General features: G+C 35.5%; 2 protein-coding genes across 3 annotated transcripts; one reads left to right on the forward strand and one right to left on the reverse strand.

Annotated features, from left to right (window-relative positions):
• Nucleotides 1–8,526: 8,526 nt before the first annotated feature.
• Nucleotides 8,527–19,079, forward strand: LOC120092667 (RNA-binding (RRM/RBD/RNP motifs) family protein). 2 transcript variants are annotated; one of them, XR_005486117.2, is made up of 11 exons: nucleotides 8,527–8,850; nucleotides 9,288–10,836; nucleotides 10,928–11,065; nucleotides 12,795–12,866; nucleotides 14,908–14,949; nucleotides 15,086–15,175; nucleotides 17,064–17,168; nucleotides 17,296–17,388; nucleotides 17,546–17,625; nucleotides 17,712–18,513; nucleotides 18,733–19,079. XR_005486117.2 is itself a non-coding variant. In XM_039050815.2 (10 exons), the coding sequence occupies exons 2-10, from the start codon at nucleotides 9,424–9,426 to the stop codon at nucleotides 18,421–18,423; spliced, it is 2,745 nt and encodes a 914-aa protein (XP_038906743.1). In that variant the 5' UTR covers nucleotides 8,527–8,850; nucleotides 9,288–9,423; the 3' UTR covers nucleotides 18,424–19,079. The 2 variants fall into 2 exon arrangements, 1 of the variants encoding a protein (XP_038906743.1); XM_039050815.2 differs by having other exon boundaries at nucleotides 17,712–19,079.
• A 1,344-nt stretch (nucleotides 19,080–20,423) lies between these two features.
• On the reverse strand, nucleotides 20,424–21,916 carry LOC120092532 (uncharacterized). Its single transcript, XM_090308228.1, has one exon. The coding sequence runs from the start codon at nucleotides 21,871–21,873 to the stop codon at nucleotides 20,581–20,583; it is 1,293 nt and encodes a 430-aa protein (XP_090164354.1). The 5' UTR covers nucleotides 21,874–21,916; the 3' UTR covers nucleotides 20,424–20,580.
• Between the last annotated feature and the right edge of the window lie 264 nt (nucleotides 21,917–22,180).

Consider the following 22,180-nt stretch of genomic DNA (forward strand, 5'->3'; position numbering starts at 1 on the left):
CCAACTGCGTCGAGGCTCCCTTAACTCTTGAGAAGGATGTGCGTAACTGGATGAAGCAACATCAACAACTCTTGTTGAAGTGTTTGCTTACCCAACAACCCTTGTTAAAGATTCAGTAGTTTTGTTGAAAAGTTAATTTAATATAATTTTACTTCTTGGTTTATGCTCTCTATTGTGGTCTTCCTCCAATAATGTAGTATTTGTTGATACAAATACTTTATTCTCTTTCAGATCATAAAGAGACCACCTCTTGTTTCCTTTAAGTAGCCTACAAAGAGGCATAACTTTGAACGTAGTTCCAATTTCTTTGGGTTAGCCACTAGCACATGGGTCAGACACTCCCAAATCTTGACATGTCATAAACTACTTTTACGACTCCTCCAAAGCTCAAAAGGTGTTTCAGAATTACTCTTTGATGGAACTTGGTTCAAGAGATAGGCTGTAGTCTCCACTGTAACCTCAAGAATGATTAGGTAGAGAAGTATACCTCATCATCAACCAAACCATGTCTAACAGGGTTCTGTTTCTCATTTCTGATACACCATTTTGTTGAAATGTACTAGGTGCTGAGAGTCGAGATGTGATTCCATGTCCTATCAAATAGTTCTAAAATCTCATATCCATATACTCTCCACCTCGATCAGATTGAAGTATTTTTATCTTTTTACCTAATAAATTCTCAACTTTAGCATTGTACTCCTTGAACTTTTCAAGTGTATCAGACTTATGTTGCATTAAGTAAACATAACCATATCTAAAATAATCATTTGTAAAAATGGTGAAGTATTCATACCCTCCTCTTGCTTTAACATTCATCGGACCACAAAGGTCTGAATGTACAAGTTCCAAAGGTTGTTTGGCTTTATAACCTTTTCCAGTAAAAGGTCATTTGGTCATTTTACCTTTTAGATGAGATTCATATACAGGCAAAGAATTTTCTTCTAACTCTTTTAGAAGTCCATTTTTATCAACCTCTCAGTTCTATTGAGATTTATGTGACACAATCTAAAAAATGGTCATTTTCTTTTAAATAAACTTTTAGTTTTTTATTTTGTGTGGTTGCAGTGTTGAACATTTCAACATTATGGAGTATTTTAGATGCTAGCGATTTTAGCACATATAAGTTGTTTATATTTATTATTGAACAAATATTAATACCATTTTTTGAGATAAACACTTTATCACAAGTAAAAGATATATTATAACTTTGTTCCAAAAAACATGATATTGAAATCAAATTCATATTAAAATGAGGAATAAAATAAATATTGTCAAATGATATATACTTTGAATTAAAAAACAACTTCAAGCTCCCAACTACAACCATTGAGACGACCTGCCTTGTCCCAACCCACAAAGTCATGTCTCCAGCCTCCAGCTGCTGTCAATAACTAGTTTCCTTTAATGAAGAAAACGTTGTTAGTGGCTCATAGATCAAGTATCCAGGCAGAAACGTCATTTTCCACTAAACAAGTTTCTAAAACTAGTAAATCATATTTACCTTCTTTTGCCGTCTTTTTTTCGGCCAAGTACTTTGGGCAGTTTCTTTTTCAACGCCCATCCTGGTTGTAATGAAAACAGGTTCCCTTTTCCATTTCTTGGAGTTTGAGGAATAAGGCGCAAACATAGTCTCAGAGGTAGAACTCTTATGAAATTTTTTTCTAAGAATTGGCAACATTTGCCTCCCGTGGTATCCTTTGACTTTCATCAAGAACTTGTAAATCTATAGCTCATTGAGAAGGGTGGTAAGGTTGTATTCTATTTTGTTCATGATAACATTGCTACAAAACTAACGAAAACTCTTGGGAAGAGTAACCAGAATAAAGCTTACTTGGTTGGACTCGTCTATGACGACCTCATTCATCTCAACCTCGTTAAAGTGGACCATCATGTTAATGACATGCTCCTTAACAAATGATCCCTCATTCATCCTGGCATTGAAGATGAACTTGAGAGCGTCATGCTTGAGATGCATGGACAGTTGTCCGAACATCTCACACAATGACTTCGTGATCTCGCGAGCTGTGACCATGGTCTCATGCTTTTTGGCCAAGATTTCTATTATGCTTGCCAAAATGTAAACTCAGGCCTTATCATTGGCCTTCATCCACCTGTCATGAGTATCACGAACATTTCGTGATGCATTGGGTCCAGGGCTGGAGGACATTCCTCCGTTAGAACAATTTTGAGGTTGTTGATTACCATAACTGTGCTTATCGTATTTTTCCAGCTAATGTAATTTTCATCGGTTAACTATTAGCACCGAGTAAGGATATTAAAGCGGTAGTCATGTTTATAAGTTGCTGATACAAAACAAATTACTTATATTAGATATGAATATAAGAACTCATTTAATCCAATCAATTTAGCAAAACACTTAGTACACCCTATAAACATTTGATTTTGCAATGATACTTCAGTGATTTAGAATAAATATCTCAGGGTGTATAGTCATTTCTTCACTGAATTGAGACATTTTCAATCAAATATTACACCAAAATAATTCTTATTTTAATAGTATTTAATTACCATTGATTTGGTCAAAAAATCATTAATTACCATAATGTTTTCTTGTAAGTGTAACCCTTCATTTTCAACATTATAGCCCCACCCCAATTAGTCCGCCTTAGAGAAGAACATAACTAGTGCAATTGATAATAGCGATCTTATCCATTTCTGGAGTTCACTGTGTCCTTTTCCATGCAAACATCTTTCTAAGGGGGACGTTCCTAGGGCACCACGAGGCTAGGCATGGAAAAACAATACAAACTAATGAAAGAGACTGTAGATGTGTTGACACATGTCCTTCTACTTACTATAGACACATTCTCCATTCACCTTGATATTGGCTCATACAAATACCTTCCTAAAGAAGGGTGTGCCCAGGGCACCACGAGGTCGCGCATGGATCTCACGACGTGAACTTCTTAGGAGAATATGAGTGGAAAAATGATATATCATATATATCTTTTTCTTCCACTAATTGTTTTAAAACTTAGGGTTTATTAACTTTGATAAGTCCGACTAAATAATTTAACAAGTGATTGCTAATTTGCTTAATATAACATTTATATTGACTAGTTTAACAACATATGATTTTATTTATTAAACACTTTAATAAATTGAATCATTTATTGCATGCTTAAAAATATTTTTCTAATTCACCTTCCAAGTTGGTTTCCAGATAGGGGTGTTTCATTTCTGTCACCTTAAATACATCAGCCTTAGACAGAACATTCCTTAAACAAAGGTCCCTTATAGAGAATTATTTTATAAATTTAATCTTTTATTATTCAAAATAATCTTATTAAAAGGAAAAATAAAAGATTATTCTATTTATAATCATATTAGAAATACTTTTAACATAGGTCTAGGTGAATTAATTTTAAACCATTTCAAACTAATTGAGACCTACGTTTGCATGCAACTCTTGATTATAGATTTTAATTCTAATCATTAAACTTATAACCCTTATAAAATAATGAAATAATTAAAACCTATAAATATGCATCATGACATTCATGAAATAAAACACTTATATTTACTAAGTAATGTCATGCTCAATGCAATTTCATTTTCATTATATAATATAACATTTATATTATAAACTAATGAAAATAAACACATCCATCATATAAACCATATAATATAACTTTTATACTATAGTATGATGCATGAACATGTTTATTACGCATGCAATCATATAATATAACAATTATATTTAGTATGATGCATGAGCAAGCTTATTATATCATGCAACTATATACTATAACAATTATAAAAAAAATATGATGCATGATAAAATATTTGTTTATGGTGGAAGATATGACATACATTATGCAATAATAAAATTAATCATATATCACATGTAGAAATTAATTAAACAACAAAATTGGACAAAAAAACGGAATTCCTAAGAATTAATTAAATTAATATAACAATTATATTAAGTTAATTAATTAAAACAAAAAAATACATAAAATAAGTAAAAGATAGCAAAAAACCGCTCCAAGCACCACGTTGCCCTCGAACCCACAATCTCCTGGATGCAGGCACGTGGACTTAAACTTCTATGAGTACAGCGGTACCGAGAGAGGGTGTAGCTGCACTCTGGCTTTTCCTTCCCGAATGCAACGACGCTCGACAAAATTTCAAGCAGTATTGCAGCGCTCTGTGACGAACATCGCGACGTTCTACTTGAAATTCTCTGAGCGTCGTTGCACTTTGGCAAGAGTGTCACAGCACTCTAGGCCAGAAGCTACTACCTGCTTCGATTTTCACTAGAAAAGCTCTGAATCTACTTGCTTTCTTTAGCAACTCTTACCAAAAATCCAAAAGGCAGGAACTTACAGACTCAATAGCATAATTAAATGCCTAGAACAACGGACCCTTACAAATTTAATTGGATTAAAGCAATAAAAACTAAGTGCCAAATTTTGTAAATATCCAATTTGTAAACTATAGTCAAAATGCAGTACATAACCCACAATTTCTCTCAATTTCATGTCGAATTGAAAATAAATTGTACGGTTTGGCTTTGATACCAATTGAAGGAATAGAATTTCTCGCAGAAGCGTGTGAACGACGTACAATTTGAGTTCAATTCATGTATAGTGAAGAGATTGAAAAGAAAGCAAACATGTTGTAATTAATAGGATAAACATATAAGAAGCATAAACATGCTTACTACAGAGAAATCAGAGAAGAGGAAACTTACCCTTGACAAACAACAGTTCTTCATAAAATTCCCTTTCGAGATCACGAACATGCCTTTTATAGAATCACTAGAACTCTTTCTCCAAAATGGATACCACCAAGTAGTAACCTTGTTATTCTCTAGAAACAAGAAATTTGGATGTGTGGGGTCCAAATGATTTTGACAAAGGTAAATTTTTCAGGGAAAAAGTGAGAGAGAGAGGCATGTATTTCTTAGGCAAAACTTACATTCTGTGTGTTTTCCAAAAGCACAACATAAGATAAGAGTGAGGGAGAGGAAGCTCACACGTTCTACAAGCCTAACTCCTATGTAACGGAAAGTTATTATATTATTTAATTAATAATAATATGAAATGTATATTATATTTTTGGTTATCTAATTAACAAATCATATAATATGCATTATAATCATATTATAATGCAATACTCTTTTATAACCTATTGTTTTAATATGAATCAAATTCATATTAAATTTTAACCCATAGTTTTTATATATATCTTATTTATACAAATAATATTTGAACCTCATTCAAATATTTTTCTCTCACATATTATATAGTTTTAATTATAAATCATATTTATAATTAGCTATATATTATAATATATCAATATACATTATATTAATCTTATTAATATAATTAATTACTTAAATTCCGATAAATAATTTGAAAAATTCAAATTATTCTAAAAACAAGTATTCATTGTTTTATCCTTAGTGAGCTAACAAAGAGATCTTAGGGACATACAGATTAGAAGCTGATGATACGAGATTAATCAACTAAACTCTTTAATTGGATTAATCAACATTCTTTAACTGTCGGTCACTCCACTAAAGACCAACAATTGCACTCTTCACACTGTAGATATATTTATGTGTCCATTGAATATAACCAATCAACAGTAAGTTGACCATTCACCAGTTGCTCGTAACTACAACTGGATCAAAATTATCATTTTACTCCCTTAGTTACATCTAATTTCTTAAATACCACTGGTTCCTCTATGAACAAACAGTTTACAGTCCAACTATAAACTAAACCCTCTCGGGCCAATGAGAAGGCGAGACCTCATTATTCAAGGCCCGAAATCATCTATTAAAGGAGCAACTTATCTACTTTCCCTATCTATTAGAAGGAGTGAATTTTGTCCTGTGTAGCTGTGTTCCCAGCTCCCTACTCAACCAATCCCCAAAATGGTAGGCGTATTAAGTCGGTGGAATAGGCCACTCTCACTCATATAGATAAAAGAATTGCTCTCATAGACAAGAGTTCACAAGTCACTCAAGATTAAGGTCAAGTCACCTATGGCCATTCTATTGAAAAGTTGGTTTCTATAAGCAACGGTGTTATACGGAGAAATTAATCATTTCGTAGTCCAGTCTTGTATAAACTCTTTATACAAGATACCCCACTCACATGTCTCCAAATGAAAGATATGGACCATATCATTTGTAACACTTACAACTCATGTAACAATTACAAAGTGGGTCGTATCTGCAGTGTCACAAGGATAAAACACCCAACCTTAACCATATACTACAGACCTTTTGGGTTATTACTTGAACATGATCCACTTATATGTATACCACATACTGTTCAAGTTACATTAAACAACTTTGGATCTTAGTTTATTGGATCGAATTTATGCTATCTAAATGTCAAATAAAATACTTCTTATTTCATTATATAAATAATTTGTATTTAAAAATTACAAACTACAAGATCCATGGGATTTAGGACACTAAATCCAAAAAAAAAAAAAATTCTTTTAACGTGAATTAGAGATAAAATGTGTTTTTTTTTTATTTTTTCTCTTTTAACATGAATTAGAGATAAAACGTGCTTTTTTTACCACCAAAAAAAAAAAAAAAAAACTACTATCGCTCATGGTAGGTTTTTTGTTTTTATCTTTTTAAATTAAAATTAAACTAAAGTGAATGCTAGAAAATATAATAAAGAACTCTTTGAAGCAATCTCCCCCTCTCCTAATCGCTCCCTAGGGTGAATTCTCCTTTTTCAAGGATGAATCCTCTTATTATACATGTTCTCATAGGGTAGGGATGACCTAGAGCTAATGTCCTTCAGAGGAACTTTTGTTCTTGAAATTCTCTGATCGAGGAGGAAAGAATTGGCAGCTAAATTTCGAATATGGTTCGTGAAATTCCGTTTTTTTACTTTTTTTTGTTTTTTTTTTTCTTTAACGTAATTTATAGATGAGATCAAATGTGATTTTTTAAATCTATTATAAGAATTAGAGATAAGATGTGTGTTTTTATTTTTAATGTGTGAACCGTGCAATTAACTATTTAAATTGAGCTAGGCTTGTTAATTTTACCATTTCTACAAACTTTCTAATTGTTGAGCTATGAATTTATTTTTCATTTTACGTTTTGCCAGGTGGTCTTAAATTTAACTTGGCATGCATGATTTTAAAATCTAAAAATTATTTCAAATGAGTTAGATTTAGTTAATTTTCATAAATTTTCCCTATAATTAGTATTTTATACAAGTAACCGTTTTAAATGACACTATTAGAAATATTTTCAAATATAGCGAAATGATATTATTTTCAAATATGCAAATCAAAGAACCGCCCTCAAAGGCAGAAGTTCTCAACCCACTAAGGATTGAGATTATGTTACCTATGGTCATTCTAGTGAAATGAAGTCTCTGTCATGAACGGCGTTATATAACGAGACGTTAACACTTCGTGGTCAGGTCTTATACAAACTCTTTGTATAGGACACCCCGCTCGTATGTCCCCACATGAATAATCAGGATCAGATCATCTGTAGCAAGTCACAACACTTGTAACTATTCTACAAAGCAGGCCACATCCGTAGCGTTACCAGGATAAGGTTTCCCTCCTATATCCATATACTACAGACCATTTTGGTTATCACTCAAGACATGATCCATTTGTATGTCTCCACATACATGCTTAAGTTACATAATGACAACTAAGGATTTTAGTTTATTGGTTTGTGGTAAAGCACATAAAACATCCAATGTTCAAAGACAACAAGTGAAGAAAATATCATATATTATACATCACAAGCGTTTGTTCAAAACTGTGTTTACAAACTACAGGACACGAGAGTTTAGGGCATCATCCCAACAAACCATTCCACCAACTTTTAGTTGGTGCCCGAAACGATCCTGGATAGTGTTTATCACTGATAGACGGTGACTTTTTGTTATATCTGTAAATAAGTTGGCTCATTTTTCCATATTTGAAAACAATCCGTTTATATATATATATATATATATATTTTGCACGGTAACAACTTATATTATTTCTTCTATTTAAATTAATTTAATTAATATGATTAGGAATTCCTAAAAAACTTAATCTGATTAGGATGGAAGTTCAAATAAAAACGCAAAAGAAAATAGGTAGAGTTTTTAGTAGATTAAAGTTAGCTTTTAAAATATTTGTGTAAAATTCTACCCAATCACAAAAACCAAATTAAAATTTCAAAATTTTGACCAAATTAGAACTTTCTTGGGAATAATAATGAAAATAGATTTTTTTTTTAAAAAAAAGAGGTTATTTAAGGTTTAATACGATTCAAAAATGAAATTATTTGGATAAAACATTGAATAATAATTGAAAATGAATATATATTAAAAAGAAAAAAACCACACGCATATATTTAGAGATTTTAAAAAATAGAAAAATAAAAAAAATATTTACATAAATAGTAAAATTTTAATTATAATTATCATAGGGACGCGGATAATAGTCCATCAATCTTTGTTTTTTTTTTTTTTACTATTAGAAATATAGTTGGACATTTTTGTTACATGTGAAAATTTCTCCTTTTATTCTTATTATTATGTGGGAAGAAAAAGAAAAAGGGGCATTTAAACGATCCACGCGGCGGGTGAGTTGGGGAGGAAGAGAGATCGTTCCACGACCACGAGTGACTACACACTAAAATTCCAGAGAAAAAGAGAGAAAAAAGAACCCCTCAATTTAGGTTTTTCTTCCTCCTCCTCCTCCATCGCCATTCCCATCTTCTCTCTCTCTCTCTCTCTCTCTGCTGGTTGCCTCAGACACTGCAACGCCGCAATTCCTCATCGCCGTCGCCAGGCTTCGCATTCCATCTCTCATTTCTGCCTTCTATCTAAGGTTACTCAGCTACATCTTCTCCCTCATCGTTTTTCTTTATTCTTCTGTTGCTGCTGTTAGTTTCATCCTTCCCAGCCCTCATTGACTCTCTAATTGTGGATAGTAGCGTTACATGGGAGATTATTCATTATAATTTCTTTAGGCTAATTAGAGGTTTTGGGGGTTCAGCACGCTAGTTAACTGGCCCAAAAAAAAAAAAAAAAAAAGGGATAATTCTTCCTTAAGTGGTTCAAGCTTTGGTTTATGTCTTCTTGTAGTCAACTTGAGTAATAAGCGATTAGGAAGTGGGAAGATAAGAGGCTCCATGTAAACCATTCTCTTGAAGTAAATTTAGTCTGCATTTTAGCTTGCATGGTTAAGTTTTGATTCATTCAATGTTTGGTTTATTGATGTTATCTTTAGTTTTCTTCTTAATATGCGTGTTTATTGTTTTGTAGGAGTATTAAATGTGCAAGTGACTGCGTAGCACTGAGGATTTCCACCTTGACCAGTTATTGATCTTTTAACATGGTCATTGCGGTCTTTGTTTGAGCATTAATTATCACATTATATCGTCCGTTTAAGTAGGGGCCGATGAGCACGTATAGTTGCTCAAAACAATACAGTAGAAGGAGTAAAAAGCAGACCCCGAGCAACTCTAATGATGAAAGTGCTGCTCGGACTAGGCCTCTCAGCTTTGAAGATATTATGCTTAGAAGGAAGAATAAAGGGTCAGCTGCTACTGTTGAGGTGGGTGCCACTGGTAGCCACTCAAGAAGGGAAAGCATAGATAAGCACAGTATTGATAATCGTGCATCTGAAAGGCATGTTCGTCACAGTAAAGGATCTTCTCTTGATGTGCAAAATCTCTCATTTGAGGAATCAGCCAAAGATAGTTCAAGAAGGAAAAAAGAGGAGACATTGTTGAAGGACAATATGGTGGTTAGGAGTGATAGAAATAATTATGAATCTGGATTGTCACTGATGAGTAAACTTAAATATGACAAGAATGGAAAGGATAAAAGACAGAAATATGGCCAGGAAAATCTTGGTTGGGAAAAAATTGACCAGAGTTCTAGAATTGATATTGATACTGAAACTGGAAAGAGGCATTCAAGAGATACAGCTGGCAAGGATAGACGTGAAGATCATGATAGGGGGAAATTTGAAAGAGAAAGTAAGAGAAAATCTCAAAATGGTGATGATGACAGGAACAGAGACAAGTACAATGCAAAGAGACATGACCATGGTAAACATCATGACCTAGAAAATAGAGAAAGAAAGGAAGCTAAAGTATCATTAACTTCACATTATGAAGATTCTAGATTGAAAAGAAGACGGAAAAGAAGCCCAGATCGTGAAAGTAGACATAGAAGATCTGTTTCACTTTCTCCAAGGCCGCACAAGCACTCAACTAAGTTAACTAGGCAGAAGGAGTTGCCATTAGAGTCTCATGTAAAGAAGTCTGGAAGATGGCGTTCTGATAGTGATAGAACAGGGGATTTTAGCAACACTTCCAATAGCCAATACCGGCGACATTCTGGGTCAACAAGTGGGCTTGGTGGCTATTCACCTAGAAAGAGAAGAACTGAATCTGCTGTCAAGACTCCTTCACCTGTTCAATCACCAGAGAAGAAAAATGAAGTGTTGGATCTTCCTCCAACGGAAAAGGTTGGATTATTTTCTGGCTCGGTTACTTCCAACTTCCAGCCACCAAATCCTACTGTTTCCTTGGGCATTAGTAATGATCAATCTGGTGGTACACTCTTTTCTTCTGCTATGGGGAAATCTTTATCAGGGGTTTCTTCAAATAATATAGCAATGAAGACAAAGGTTTCTCTTGATTTGATTCAGCTGACCCAAGCTACTCGGCCAATGAGGAGGCTTTATATTGAAAACTTACCACATTCTGCATCTGAGAAAGCAATCATTGATTGCCTGAATGGTTTTCTTACATCTTCAGGCGTTAATCACATCGAAGGAACCCAACCATGTATTAGTTGTATTGTAAGTGCTTTATTCTATGTTCTAAATGTGTGTCGCTATTTTGTTATGATATTGTCTGATGGGAGTTTTGGTACATAACACACTTGTGCAGATACACAAAGATAGGGGGCAAGCTCTTGTCGAATTTCTTACACCTGAGGATGCTTCAGCAGCTCTTTCATTTGATGGAAGTGACTTCTCTGGCTCCATTCTAAAGATTCGGCGACCAAAAGATTATATCGAAATTGTAGTAAGAATAAATATCCAGAATTCTTGGCCATCTCCATTCTCTTGATACCCTCAATCTATAATACATTTTTCATTATTTGAATTAATTATTCCATTGATTGGATGAATAGTATAGTTTTAACTTGTTAGGCAAACCTAAAATTGTTAAGCTATAGTTTCCTAGGTATCAGGACCCTGCATGACTCTCATCTGATTGTTGGGGACCTTTGTTTGTCTTTGATTCTTTTGTTTTGAAAGTACATTGTGCCAGTAGCTCACGATTTAGATGAAGTTGTCTTACGTCTTCTTTTTCTGGGATAGGGGAGGTAATTTGTAGTAGTTTTTTTTTCCAGGCTCTTGAGAATGTTTGATTAAAAAAATCTTGGGAGAATCTCCATTTAAGTAAGTTCTCCATTGTGTGGATGCATATTTTAGGTTAGTATGTGCAAAACATGGATGTAGGATGACTTGTAGTGTTGAAAAATGGCCTGTGTTATATTTAGGTATGTGACTTGGGGACGATCTCATTAAAAACAATTATTGAATGCAGTGGTGGAAAGTATGGAGAAGGTTGCCTAAGTTGGCAATGTGGTTTTTAAGATCTGATTATGTTTATGCTAGTTTATGGGGGCAGTATTTGCACCCATGAAAGATTGTAATGGTATGAAGGAGGAGATCATTTTGCCTACCTTTTTCTGGGACAAAGAACCCATTCTTGGTTGGTCTCTGGCCCTCTTTCTCTATATTCTTTCCAAATCTTGGTTAGAAGGAAGTTGGATTCCTTTTGTTTAATTAAGCCTTCCATTCAAGGGATGAATCAGCAAGTGGATGAGATTGGCTTACAAATCTTAGTTGGAAATGGGATTACATGTATTTATGAATTGAAGGAGACTCAAGTTGTGGAATGGTGGAATCTATCGCTGGTATAGGAGGAATTTCCCTGAATCTTGGGAATGAAGATTTAGGAATGCAGTTGAGGATGGATCAATTGTGGATGTTCCATGCACTCAACTCAAGTGCATGAATCAATTGTGGATGTTCCTACAAGAAAGGTTATGCTTGGGCATGCAGTCAACACAATTGGAGGACTTATTAGTTGAGGAGAGTCTTAAATGATTACGAGTGAGGATGTGTTGTAGTGAATGTCCTTCACGATTTATTTAGAAAATCCCTTGACATTATTGAATGCAAACAAGTGCACTAGCTTATATAAATATGTATGGTTAAACTTAAAAGTGGTGGATAGTCTGGCTTCTCTAGGCTCTGGCTAATAAGAACTTAATTAGGACAGGTAAACTGGAAGAAAATCTCTTGCTATTGATACCATATTAAACCAGAAACATATAGCTCAAGGGCTGATCATGAGAGTGATAAATGATATCATGTTATGTAGCCATTTGACAAAGTTGGCCAACTATGGATCGTTTGATTCGCTCAATTTCGTTCAATATCTTTATGTGATAATGGATGTACTTATCCATATTATTGTCTTGCATGCCTACATTTTAAGTTAAGGGATTCAATAACTGGGTTTGAGTTGAGGGTATCACTCCGTACCTTTTTGCCCCTTGTCAAACCTCTTTTTCTTTTTCCTTTTCTCCCTACAATTTATTAGCTCGGGTTCTAAATTTTGTTTAAATTTTCTATAGTGTATATAGAATCTGATCTTCATCCTTGTCATTTCAGTTTCTGAGGTCTATTGTGGTTACTATCATGTAGCAGGTTTTCAGACAGTTGCTATTTTCATGCAGACTGGTGACCTGGACAAGTCGGTGCAGGTAGTAAATAAAATCAGTGATGTTGTCGAGGACTCACCAAATAAGGTATGTATGTATTTTAATTTTTGGCACAAGGAGCGGAATGTTACTTTTTGCTTATGATGGGGAGTGAAGTCTAGTTATTATTTTATTATTATATTTTTGTTGTTGCGGGGGGTGGGGGTTGAGAAGAGAACAAAGAGGTAATGAGCTAAGAAACATCTCTATCTACCCCCTCTTATGCAACTTTTTATTACCTTTCACCTTTTCTGGGATAAAATTACCTCACCTTTTTTTGGACCGTAAAACTCTGGTTCTCTTCATAAAATGATCATGTAAAATTTGAACAAGAAAATCACTGAAGATTGCTGGCTGAACAAGGAAAATACTGAAGTCATCCTTTGGGACTAAGATTCCATGCAAAAGGGCCGCAAATAAACAAATGGTTTAAACCTTCACTCTTCTTTATAAACGTTTAAGATTACCTTGGATTGAGATGTGATGAGCTGAGCCAAATGAGTTCTTTGTTTGGATGTTGTCTGCTGTGTTGTTCTTGTTCATAACTCCCATGAGCCCTCTTGGGGGTGCGTGTAGGCTCAAGGCATAGGTTTGGCACCTTGCCTTGAAAAGGCGAGGTCTAAGAAGCACTGACACTTCTAAACTGGCAAAGTGTCGGTGTTGGACAAGTGTTGGGCACCAACACGCTCTGACACACCTTCAATGTCTGATACACCAGCTGGCGTGTCCATTATTTTATTATTATTTTTTTTATTTTCTAACACGTCGGGACATGCCAAGACACATCTAGGTCACGCCAAGGACACTCCATATGCAAATTTTTTTAAAAAAAATAATGAAACAAGACCCACTATCGGTAGCCCGTTTAAGGGGCAGTTTAAGCTGACTAAAATTAATTATCCAGCCCAACATTTTCAAAATTCTAGATTGTTTACGCACTTTCTCCATACTAGCACACTTCAGCCCTGGGTCTTTTTTTTCTCATATTTCTACTTTAGCTATGCTTTCTCTTTATGTGTTACTATATATCTTTTATATATAGTGCGCCTCACAAAAAAGAAAAGCTGTGCTTTTTTTGCGCCTTATGCTTAAGCCCAAGAAGATTATTGCGCTTTATCAATGCCTTTAGCTTTGAAGAACACTGACCACAGAAAGTTATGGCCTTTTTCTTGGCAAATTTTCTTCCAATACCACTAGTACGCTGTTAGTTGATTATTAGTCAATTTGTTTACAGTGTAAATTAGCTTTCTTTTCTCTAGTAATTGTGGAGGATTCTAATCCCTAGCTGCACCAAACATACAACCCAACTAAGGAGATTGCTTACCACGGTGGGGCCTTCCCATTACCTTAATGGGATCCTTTGGACCTTCAAGGAAAATAGAGTGATCAGTTATCAACTTATCATCAATTACATCAGTACTTGAGCACATTTTTCTTTAAACCATTTTCCAAATCCCTTTGCTGATAATTCCAAGTATTACAAATACCTATAACCCCTTAAAGAAATCTTTTCCCAAAGTGACTGTACATTCATAGTTCCTACTCGAGTTCTCCCAAATGAAGTTTCTGAATGGGATTTCCTCTTTCTTCCACCTTCATAGGGACCATGTACGAAGAGAAGTATTTATTCCATTTTGAAATTTTATTTCGAACTCTTTCCAAAATCATATCCTAATTGCTGAGGCTTCAAGGATCTCTCAGAGATACAGTTTAAAAAATTTGATAGTAATATTTTCAAAATTTCAATAGCATATTCCCATTTTCAATATAGCTATTAGGATTCTGATGTTTTAGCATCATTTAAATATTTTCTATTTCGTTGTCTATAGTCTGAATGGTACTCTCTGGTTATTTAATATACAAACTTTTCTGACGAGGGAAAAGGAGGTTGTTTTTATATGTTATGCACCACACATCAACACAAGAGCTCTGGAGGTGCCTATGTAGGTGGAATCACCATATTTGACAAACTAAAGTTACCTGTGTCCTTTTAAGCTCTATACTTGAATGAGTTTTTTGGGTTATTACTACTCTTAGTAACCTTATTTTATAGTCATGTATGCTTAACCTATGTTGCATCTTGTTGCAGATTATTGTTGCTGGGATCTCAAATAGAATATCACCCAAAATGGTAATTTGAGGAAATATTTTCTAAACCTTGTAATTTTAGTTTGAGGAAATCATACCTTGCATACGATCTTTACCTTTCACAACAGTTTTCACTTTGAAACTATACATTCGGGGATTGTTTCTTTGTTGTTTTCCAGCTTAGGGATATTGTTACTGCATTTGGACGTTTGAAGGCCTATCACTTTGAGATGAACGATGATCTTAATGAACCTTGTGCCTTTTTGGAGGTGAGTTTTCATGTCTTATGTGCTTTACTTGGCTCAAGTGCTATTTCATTATTTGTAATGATTCGGTAAGGATCTATATTATTGTGTTGATTCCATTAACATAAACACTTCCAGTTGGAAAATGATACTCCATATAATTTTTTAAATACTACTTTGGATGGAAGCCTATGGTATCCTCTAGTATTTTGTTTTTGTACATTAAATTTTTAAGTCCTCTGTGTTGTCTCTTTATTTCATAAATGCTTTGAACTTGATATTCCTTTCTTTTCTTTTATCGTTCTTTACAATGTATTAATGATATGTGTCAACATGATTATAATTTAATTTGTTCATGAAAGAGTTCAAACCACCTTGTATTTGTAGTTTTATGTTATAGAATAAAAGCTAAAAAATGTAAAAGGATTGTCTGTGCCACTTCATGACGTTTTAAGTGATTCGTTTTATAAGACGATTCTTTAATATGCTTGTTACTTTCATGAACCCTACCAAGTTGTAGACCTAGGGACATGTTATCAGTTTTTCATTATATGCTATGCTTAAAGGAAGTTTGAGTAGATAGCACATGCAGGATAAATAATATCCTTGCATTACTTTTTTGGTAGTGTATGTGATCCCTTATGACTTGATTTAGTGATATTTCCTTGATGCTTCTTGATCACAGTCTTAGTCCGGGAGTTGGTGACTTCAGTTAGTAGTGTTCTGTCATTCTCCTCAAGTGGGGCAAATATGGGTTGCTTCTTATTACAGTGAAAGATTCAACGTGCAAAGTTTTACTGATTAATGGGCGCTTTTAAATCTTTTGGTTTCTAACCAATGCACATAGATTGCTATTTTCTCTAGGAATCATCAGACCATTGCAAACCAGAAGGTAAAATGCAATGAACTAATGAAGTGTGCTATTTGTCTGTGAACTTGCTTATAATCGCCATAAGTGAGACTCCAATTGTTGCATTAACTAAACATGCGTTTTCTAATAGGGTCAGTTCACTTTCTGGTGGAATATTGTAGAATAGATTCTTGACTTTAGGATATCTTGTTCACATAACCACATCTGGCTTTCAAATTTGAAATTCTTAAAAGAACAATTTTCAATTTTCAATTTAATATCAACAAGGTTAACTAAAAGTTTACATACGAATACATGCCTTTGGTTCTGATGGATGGGACACCGTTTGCCACTATAAGCAACTATGTTCCATTCCAGACATATTGGATGGTCTTTTTAGTGTGTACACACCTTTATGTACTTGCGCCCTTTTTTGTATCAACATGCACTAGAACTCTCGTTGGTGTATGTTAGGTAATTATATATTCGCCAATGACCTTTCTCTGCTATTTAACTAGGAGAAACTGTTCCTGCAATATTCAGCATGAATGCACGATGAAACTTCACATTCCTTTGTTCCTTCTAGGCAGCAACATGCCAACATCTGTGTTTATGATATCCATGATGTTCATGTTTTGTATTTGTTGCTACTGTAGCCGTTGGCCATGTCAACCTTTGATCATTAAATCAAGACTTTTTGTTTGTTCGCTAATAAGTATGGTATTTATTAAGTTATTAATTTCTTTTACTGGTAAAAGCAATTATTTTATGCATGTGGAAATGTTGGCCCGTATTATCTGGAATTTGATTGAGGCTTAACATTTTCCCAACCAAAAATAAAGAAGTGCGAATAAATAAAGCTTTGGGGCTTCAATATCATTTTCCCACCTGTTTACTTTGGTTTTGGTCCCTTTTCATTCCATTTATGAAAATTGTGCAAAAAGATATATATACATATATATATAAAAATCGTTTTCCCATCTTTTATTTTTTGTATTATATGCCATTTATTTGATCAATTCTCTTTTCCCTGATCACAATTGTACTTAATTTACTTATCAGTACGTCGACGAATCAGTTGTGTCCAAAGCTTGTGCTGGTCTGAATGGTATGAAGATTGGAGGGGAAATACTAAAAGTGTTTCCGGCAGTTCGTTTTGCATCAACGGTACGAATGATCTCTTTATTTTTCTAATTTTTTGTGACAATTCTTGATCAGATTGAAGCATCTCGAAAATTTTATTTTTATTTCACATGGTGATTTGGCCCTTGCTTATTTTTCTTTCATCTGTTAGGAACATCATGGATGTCAACCATGTTATGGGATCCCAGAGCATGTAAAACCTCTTCTTCAACAGTCATCAGTAGTGTTAAAAGTTAATAATGTGGTACGTTAATATTTTTTTTGTGATTGCTGCTGAAACCACTCATATCCCAGAAAATGAAAACGTAGGGGCACGCATTCGGTTTAATGGTCGAAGTGAGAATATTATTATATAGTGTCATTTGCAATCATTCTGATTAGGCATTTTCTTTTCGGACCAGTTTAATGCAGATGTCCTCCCAGTACTCTCTGAGTCGGACATTGACGAAGTTCTTGAAGATATTCGGTTTGAATGTGCTAGGTCCTGAGAGTTACTAATAATGTTACTAATAGTGTTACCTTTTCGTTACTGTGATTGTTTGTAAAATAATCCATGCAATTTTGTAGGTTTGGGACAGTTAAATCCTTGAATTTTGTAAAGCCATGCAATGGATGTATCAGTGCTGAAGAAGAATACAAGAAAATTAGTGATGTCACTGACGTGGAGGTCAAACATGAGATTCAGGAAAACAGCACAATGGTGATTTCAAGAAATAGTAATGATCTTGAAGATAACAACCCTAACCTTGATAATTGCCCCAATGATACCAATCAGAAGCAGGGTAATAGACATCAAGACGAAGGTGTGGAGGGCAAATTCTGTCAAATGGGTAACGATAATGCTTCATGTTTTGAAGTAGGTTGTGAGAATGCTTCAGAAAGAATCCCTCAAGAAATCTCTGAACAGCGACGCAGCCCAGAAATTGAACTTCAGAATGCAAAAGCTGAAATAATTGAAACTGATGAAACTGGCTCGGATAAGAAATTGGTGTGTCCAGATGATTCATCTATGGTGGTGGCTGATAATGAGAAGAAAGCTCTAAATGGATTGGACCCCATGGTGAGAACAGGTTCGGGTGCATTTGAGAAAAGCGAAAAGAAGGATCCTGGTAATAATGTGGAGAGTTTATTTGTGTTGGGGAGTGTCTTTGTTGAGTTTGGTAGAATGGAAGCCGCGTGTATGGCTGCACATTCTTTACATGGTAGGATTTATGATGGACAAGAGATTAGCATTGAGTACATTCCCCATGATCTCTACCGGAAGAGGTTTCCTAAATGACTACATTTGAATACTGAATGTGGTGATTAACTGGTCGCTGAGGTCGTTTCACATGAAAGCTCCACTTATTAGCAAATTTCATTACTGAAGGTATTTGTTAATGGCTCATTTTAGGCAAGCCTCGATATTTTTTTAATCATTTGGCTCGAAATCTGAAGCATGCTATATGGTGAAACAAGTCATTTCTCAAGCACCATATGGATAATTTGCTGAAATCAAAGCCTGGGAGAGTATAACCTCCCCCACTTGAAAGCCTTTTAACCTGCCCCTCCCTGTGTTTCTGATAGATTTTCTTTATATGCTCAACAGGTCCAAGGATCTGGGTTATGGACATGAAAGATTTACGGGTGAAGATATGGTCATCTTTAAACATTACTTCCATATCTATTACCCGTTTATTTCTTTCAGCGGGAGCTCTCGATAATCTCATGTCTAATCTTTGCTGTAGATGATCTCTCATTCACAGTTGAATTAGTTACTTTAATACAAGAGATCATCGTTCTTCATCATTGTTTTGTTTACCTTACAATAGTATTTAGAAATATAGTACATAATGGGAGTTGGCCAATCCATAAAGTTCATATGGAGATGCGTACATAACAGTAATGTGCTAGTGGTCAGATTGCCTTAAATGATAAACATTTTTAGTAGTTAAAGTTCTGGTAATAATCTTCTTTTTGCATGTTTTTCAGCCAGATTACAAGTTTGGTGCAAGGTTATTATTATATCTTTGGAGCTCTCTCTTTTCTTCATTAGACTTCATGTAGATTTATCTATCTAGTTGGGATGCAACTTTGTTAAGAAGCTGATCATAGGGAACTAATATTGTTTTTTATATGCAGATTGGTGCCTCAAATCAAATGTAAGAGTAGGCACTAGTAACTTTTTTTGTAGTTTGATTTTTCAAATCTTTAGGCTATATTGGGTTTTTTTTTTTTTTTTTTTTTTTAAAAAAAAAAGAAGAATTAAATTGCTACGGATATGGGTATTTAGGTTTTTGCTGTCGCTATCCTATCAAATATTTCATCTTTTTTAGGTTGGGTTTTGTTGCATTAAGTCCACATGCTCAAAGATATTTATGGTTGTAATTAAGACATCTCTATTTATCTGTCATTTCATCATGACCTTTGATATTTAAATTGCGAAGCACATTGAGACGTAGTCTACTTGAACTCTAACCATAAGATCATACTGTCATGAGCAAAATACAATGTATAACACATTGCCGCTTTGATTTTGGCTCAAGCCTGGCCAATTACTATATTCAAAAGTCAAAGGTTAGATCTTCTAACTTCACGATTGTTGAACTAAACGAAATGTATTTTATATTTGTTCGTTATATAATCTTGTAACTTGAGCATCAAGGTTGTGAATCCCTTCTGAAGTTGTCAAGTCATTAATTTTTTGTTCGCATCTTAATGACCTAGACTCGAACGTCAACGTCAAATTAATCATGGAGCAATATGGTCCCAGTTTAATTGATATAAAATCTGCATTTTGTGGTTTTGATTTTCTTACCTCTTCAAAAGAAAAAAAATAATAATAATAATTTACACAGGTTTTCTTAAAGTGGCATATTTCGATGTATTAGTCTTTTAAAACGTAATCATGAGATCAAGTTATAAATTATAAACCTCTTTCATAATTGTCTTTATGAATTCAAATACGATTTTATGAACTTTTTATCTGAAAATTCACGAATCTAATATTTATATCTAAGTGGGTTTTGGTCTGCTTCATCACTTGAGTAGTGTAAATATTTATTACAATGCTTCAATATTCTTTGTGAAAGATTACAAACAAGCAATTCTCTCATTTTGTTAGGTCATTTTATTGCACTAATCTAACATTCTATATAGATATAGTTACATAATTTTTAAAAATGTTGTAGAATTTTCATGTTTGTTTCTGTAGCTCTGAAATTAAATTGGTTTTTAATGTATTTCTTATAACATTCAATGTCTACGTGGATTGAGATAATTTGAAATTGAAGTTCAATATGAGAAAAGGACTAGAATAACATAAACAATATTCATGTGTCGAATGGAAGGTTGACAAATGTTTAAGTAATCTAATGCATGCAAACAATTTCATGTGGTAATAATATATAGTGCATATTTTTAATATAAGTAACGCAATATTAATTCAAAGTAAAGCTTAGTGGTGTCCAATTCCGCCGCCACCACCTCCACCAAAGCCGCCGCCACCACCAAAGCCCCCTCCGGCACCGCCACCACCACCGAACCCGCCTCCAAATCCACCACCTGAGCCACCACCTATTCCTCCTCCAAAACCTTTTCCAAAGCCACCACCGAAGCCTCCACCTCCACCTCCACCTTTTCCAAAGCCGCCACCAGCACCACCTCCTGCTCCACCACCAAATCCGCCGCCTTTACCGAACCCTCCTCCAGCTCCACCACCCTTACCAAATCCTCCTCCAGCACCACCACCAAGTCCTCCACCTTTGCCAATTCCACCGCCTTTACCAAACCCTCCTCCAGCACCACCACCAAGCCCTCCACCCTTACCGAATCCTCCACCAGCACCACCACCTAAGCCTCCACCCTTTCCAATGCCACCGCCAAGTCCGCCGCCCTTACCAAACCCTCCACCAGCACCACCTCCTACTCCACCACCTAAGCCTCCACCTTTTCCAATGCCGCCACCAAGCCCGCCACCTTTGCCAAACCCTCCACCAGCACCACCACCTAAGCCTCCTCCTTTTCCAATGCCGCCACCAAGTCCGCCACCTTTACCATACCCTCCACCAACACCACCGCCTAGGCCTCCACCTTTCCCAATGCCACCACCAAGTCCGCCACCTTTTCCAAACCCTCCACCAGCACCACCTCCTACTCCACCACCTAGGCCTCCACCTTTACCAAACCCTCCACCAGCACCACCTCCAACTCCGCCACCTAAGCCTCCACCTTTTCCAATGCCACCACCGAGTCCGCCACCCTTTCCAAACCCTCCACCAGCACCACCACCTTTACCAAACCCACCTCCAGCACCACCTCCTAGGCCTCCACCTTTTCCAATGCCACCACCTAGTCCACCGCCACCGCCAGCGCCTCCTCCGACTCCACCACCAATTCCGCCACCCTTACCAAATCCACCACCAATTCCGCCACCTTTACCAAATCCACCACCAGCTCCACCTCCACCTCCTATGCCACCACCAATTCCATGTCCCCCTCCAAATCCTCCACCACTTCCACCTCCAAAACCTCCACCGCCACCGGCACCACCACCTCCTCCAAAACCACCTCCTCCACCAAATCCACCACCTCCTCCACCACCAAATCCACCCCCTAGTCCACCACTCTTCCCAAAGAAGAGAAACTTTTCTTCCTTTCCATCTTCCTTGGCAACCACATTGTTGGAGTAGACAATAACATGAAAACACAACAAAGATAACAAAGCCACTCGCTTGAAGCCACTTGCCATCTTGGTAGAGGGCAATGAACAAACTAATAATCCAATGGATGAAAAGCTCTAGCCACATCCGCACATCTATTTATATCTCTCCTTCATTAAACCCCCTTTTGCTTTCGCATTTATTGCAACTCAACTACTAACAGTTTCCAACTTTTTCATCCCCACTGCACCTTTTCTTTTGTTACAAAACTATTCTCAGCTTCCCACTGCAACATCACACTACTTTTTGCTGTTTTTCCCATGTCCAGAAATGTGATACCAATTTTACGCCACTCATGCACGTTATTCTCACACCACCTCCTTCAATTATTTCGCT

The sequence above is a fragment of the Benincasa hispida genome, chromosome 12 (assembly GCF_027475165.1).
Source record: "Benincasa hispida cultivar pf3 chromosome 12, pf3_genome.v1.1, whole genome shotgun sequence".
Classification (NCBI taxonomy): Eukaryota; Viridiplantae; Streptophyta; class Magnoliopsida; order Cucurbitales; family Cucurbitaceae; genus Benincasa; species Benincasa hispida.

Coding starts and splice junctions, on each gene's coding strand:
- LOC120092667 (XM_039050815.2), top strand. CDS start 9,424: ATGAGCACGTATAGTTGCTCAAAACAATACAGTAGAAGGAGTAAAAAG. Junction 11,066..12,794: donor AAGATTATATCGAAATTGTA/GTAAGAATAAAT, acceptor ATTTTCATGCAG/ACTGGTGACCTGGACAAGTC. Junction 17,626..17,711: donor ATTCGGTTTGAATGTGCTAG/GTCCTGAGAGTT, acceptor GCAATTTTGTAG/GTTTGGGACAGTTAAATCCT.
- LOC120092532 (XM_090308228.1), bottom strand. CDS start 21,873: ATGGCAAGTGGCTTCAAGCGAGTGGCTTTGTTATCTTTGTTGTGTTTT.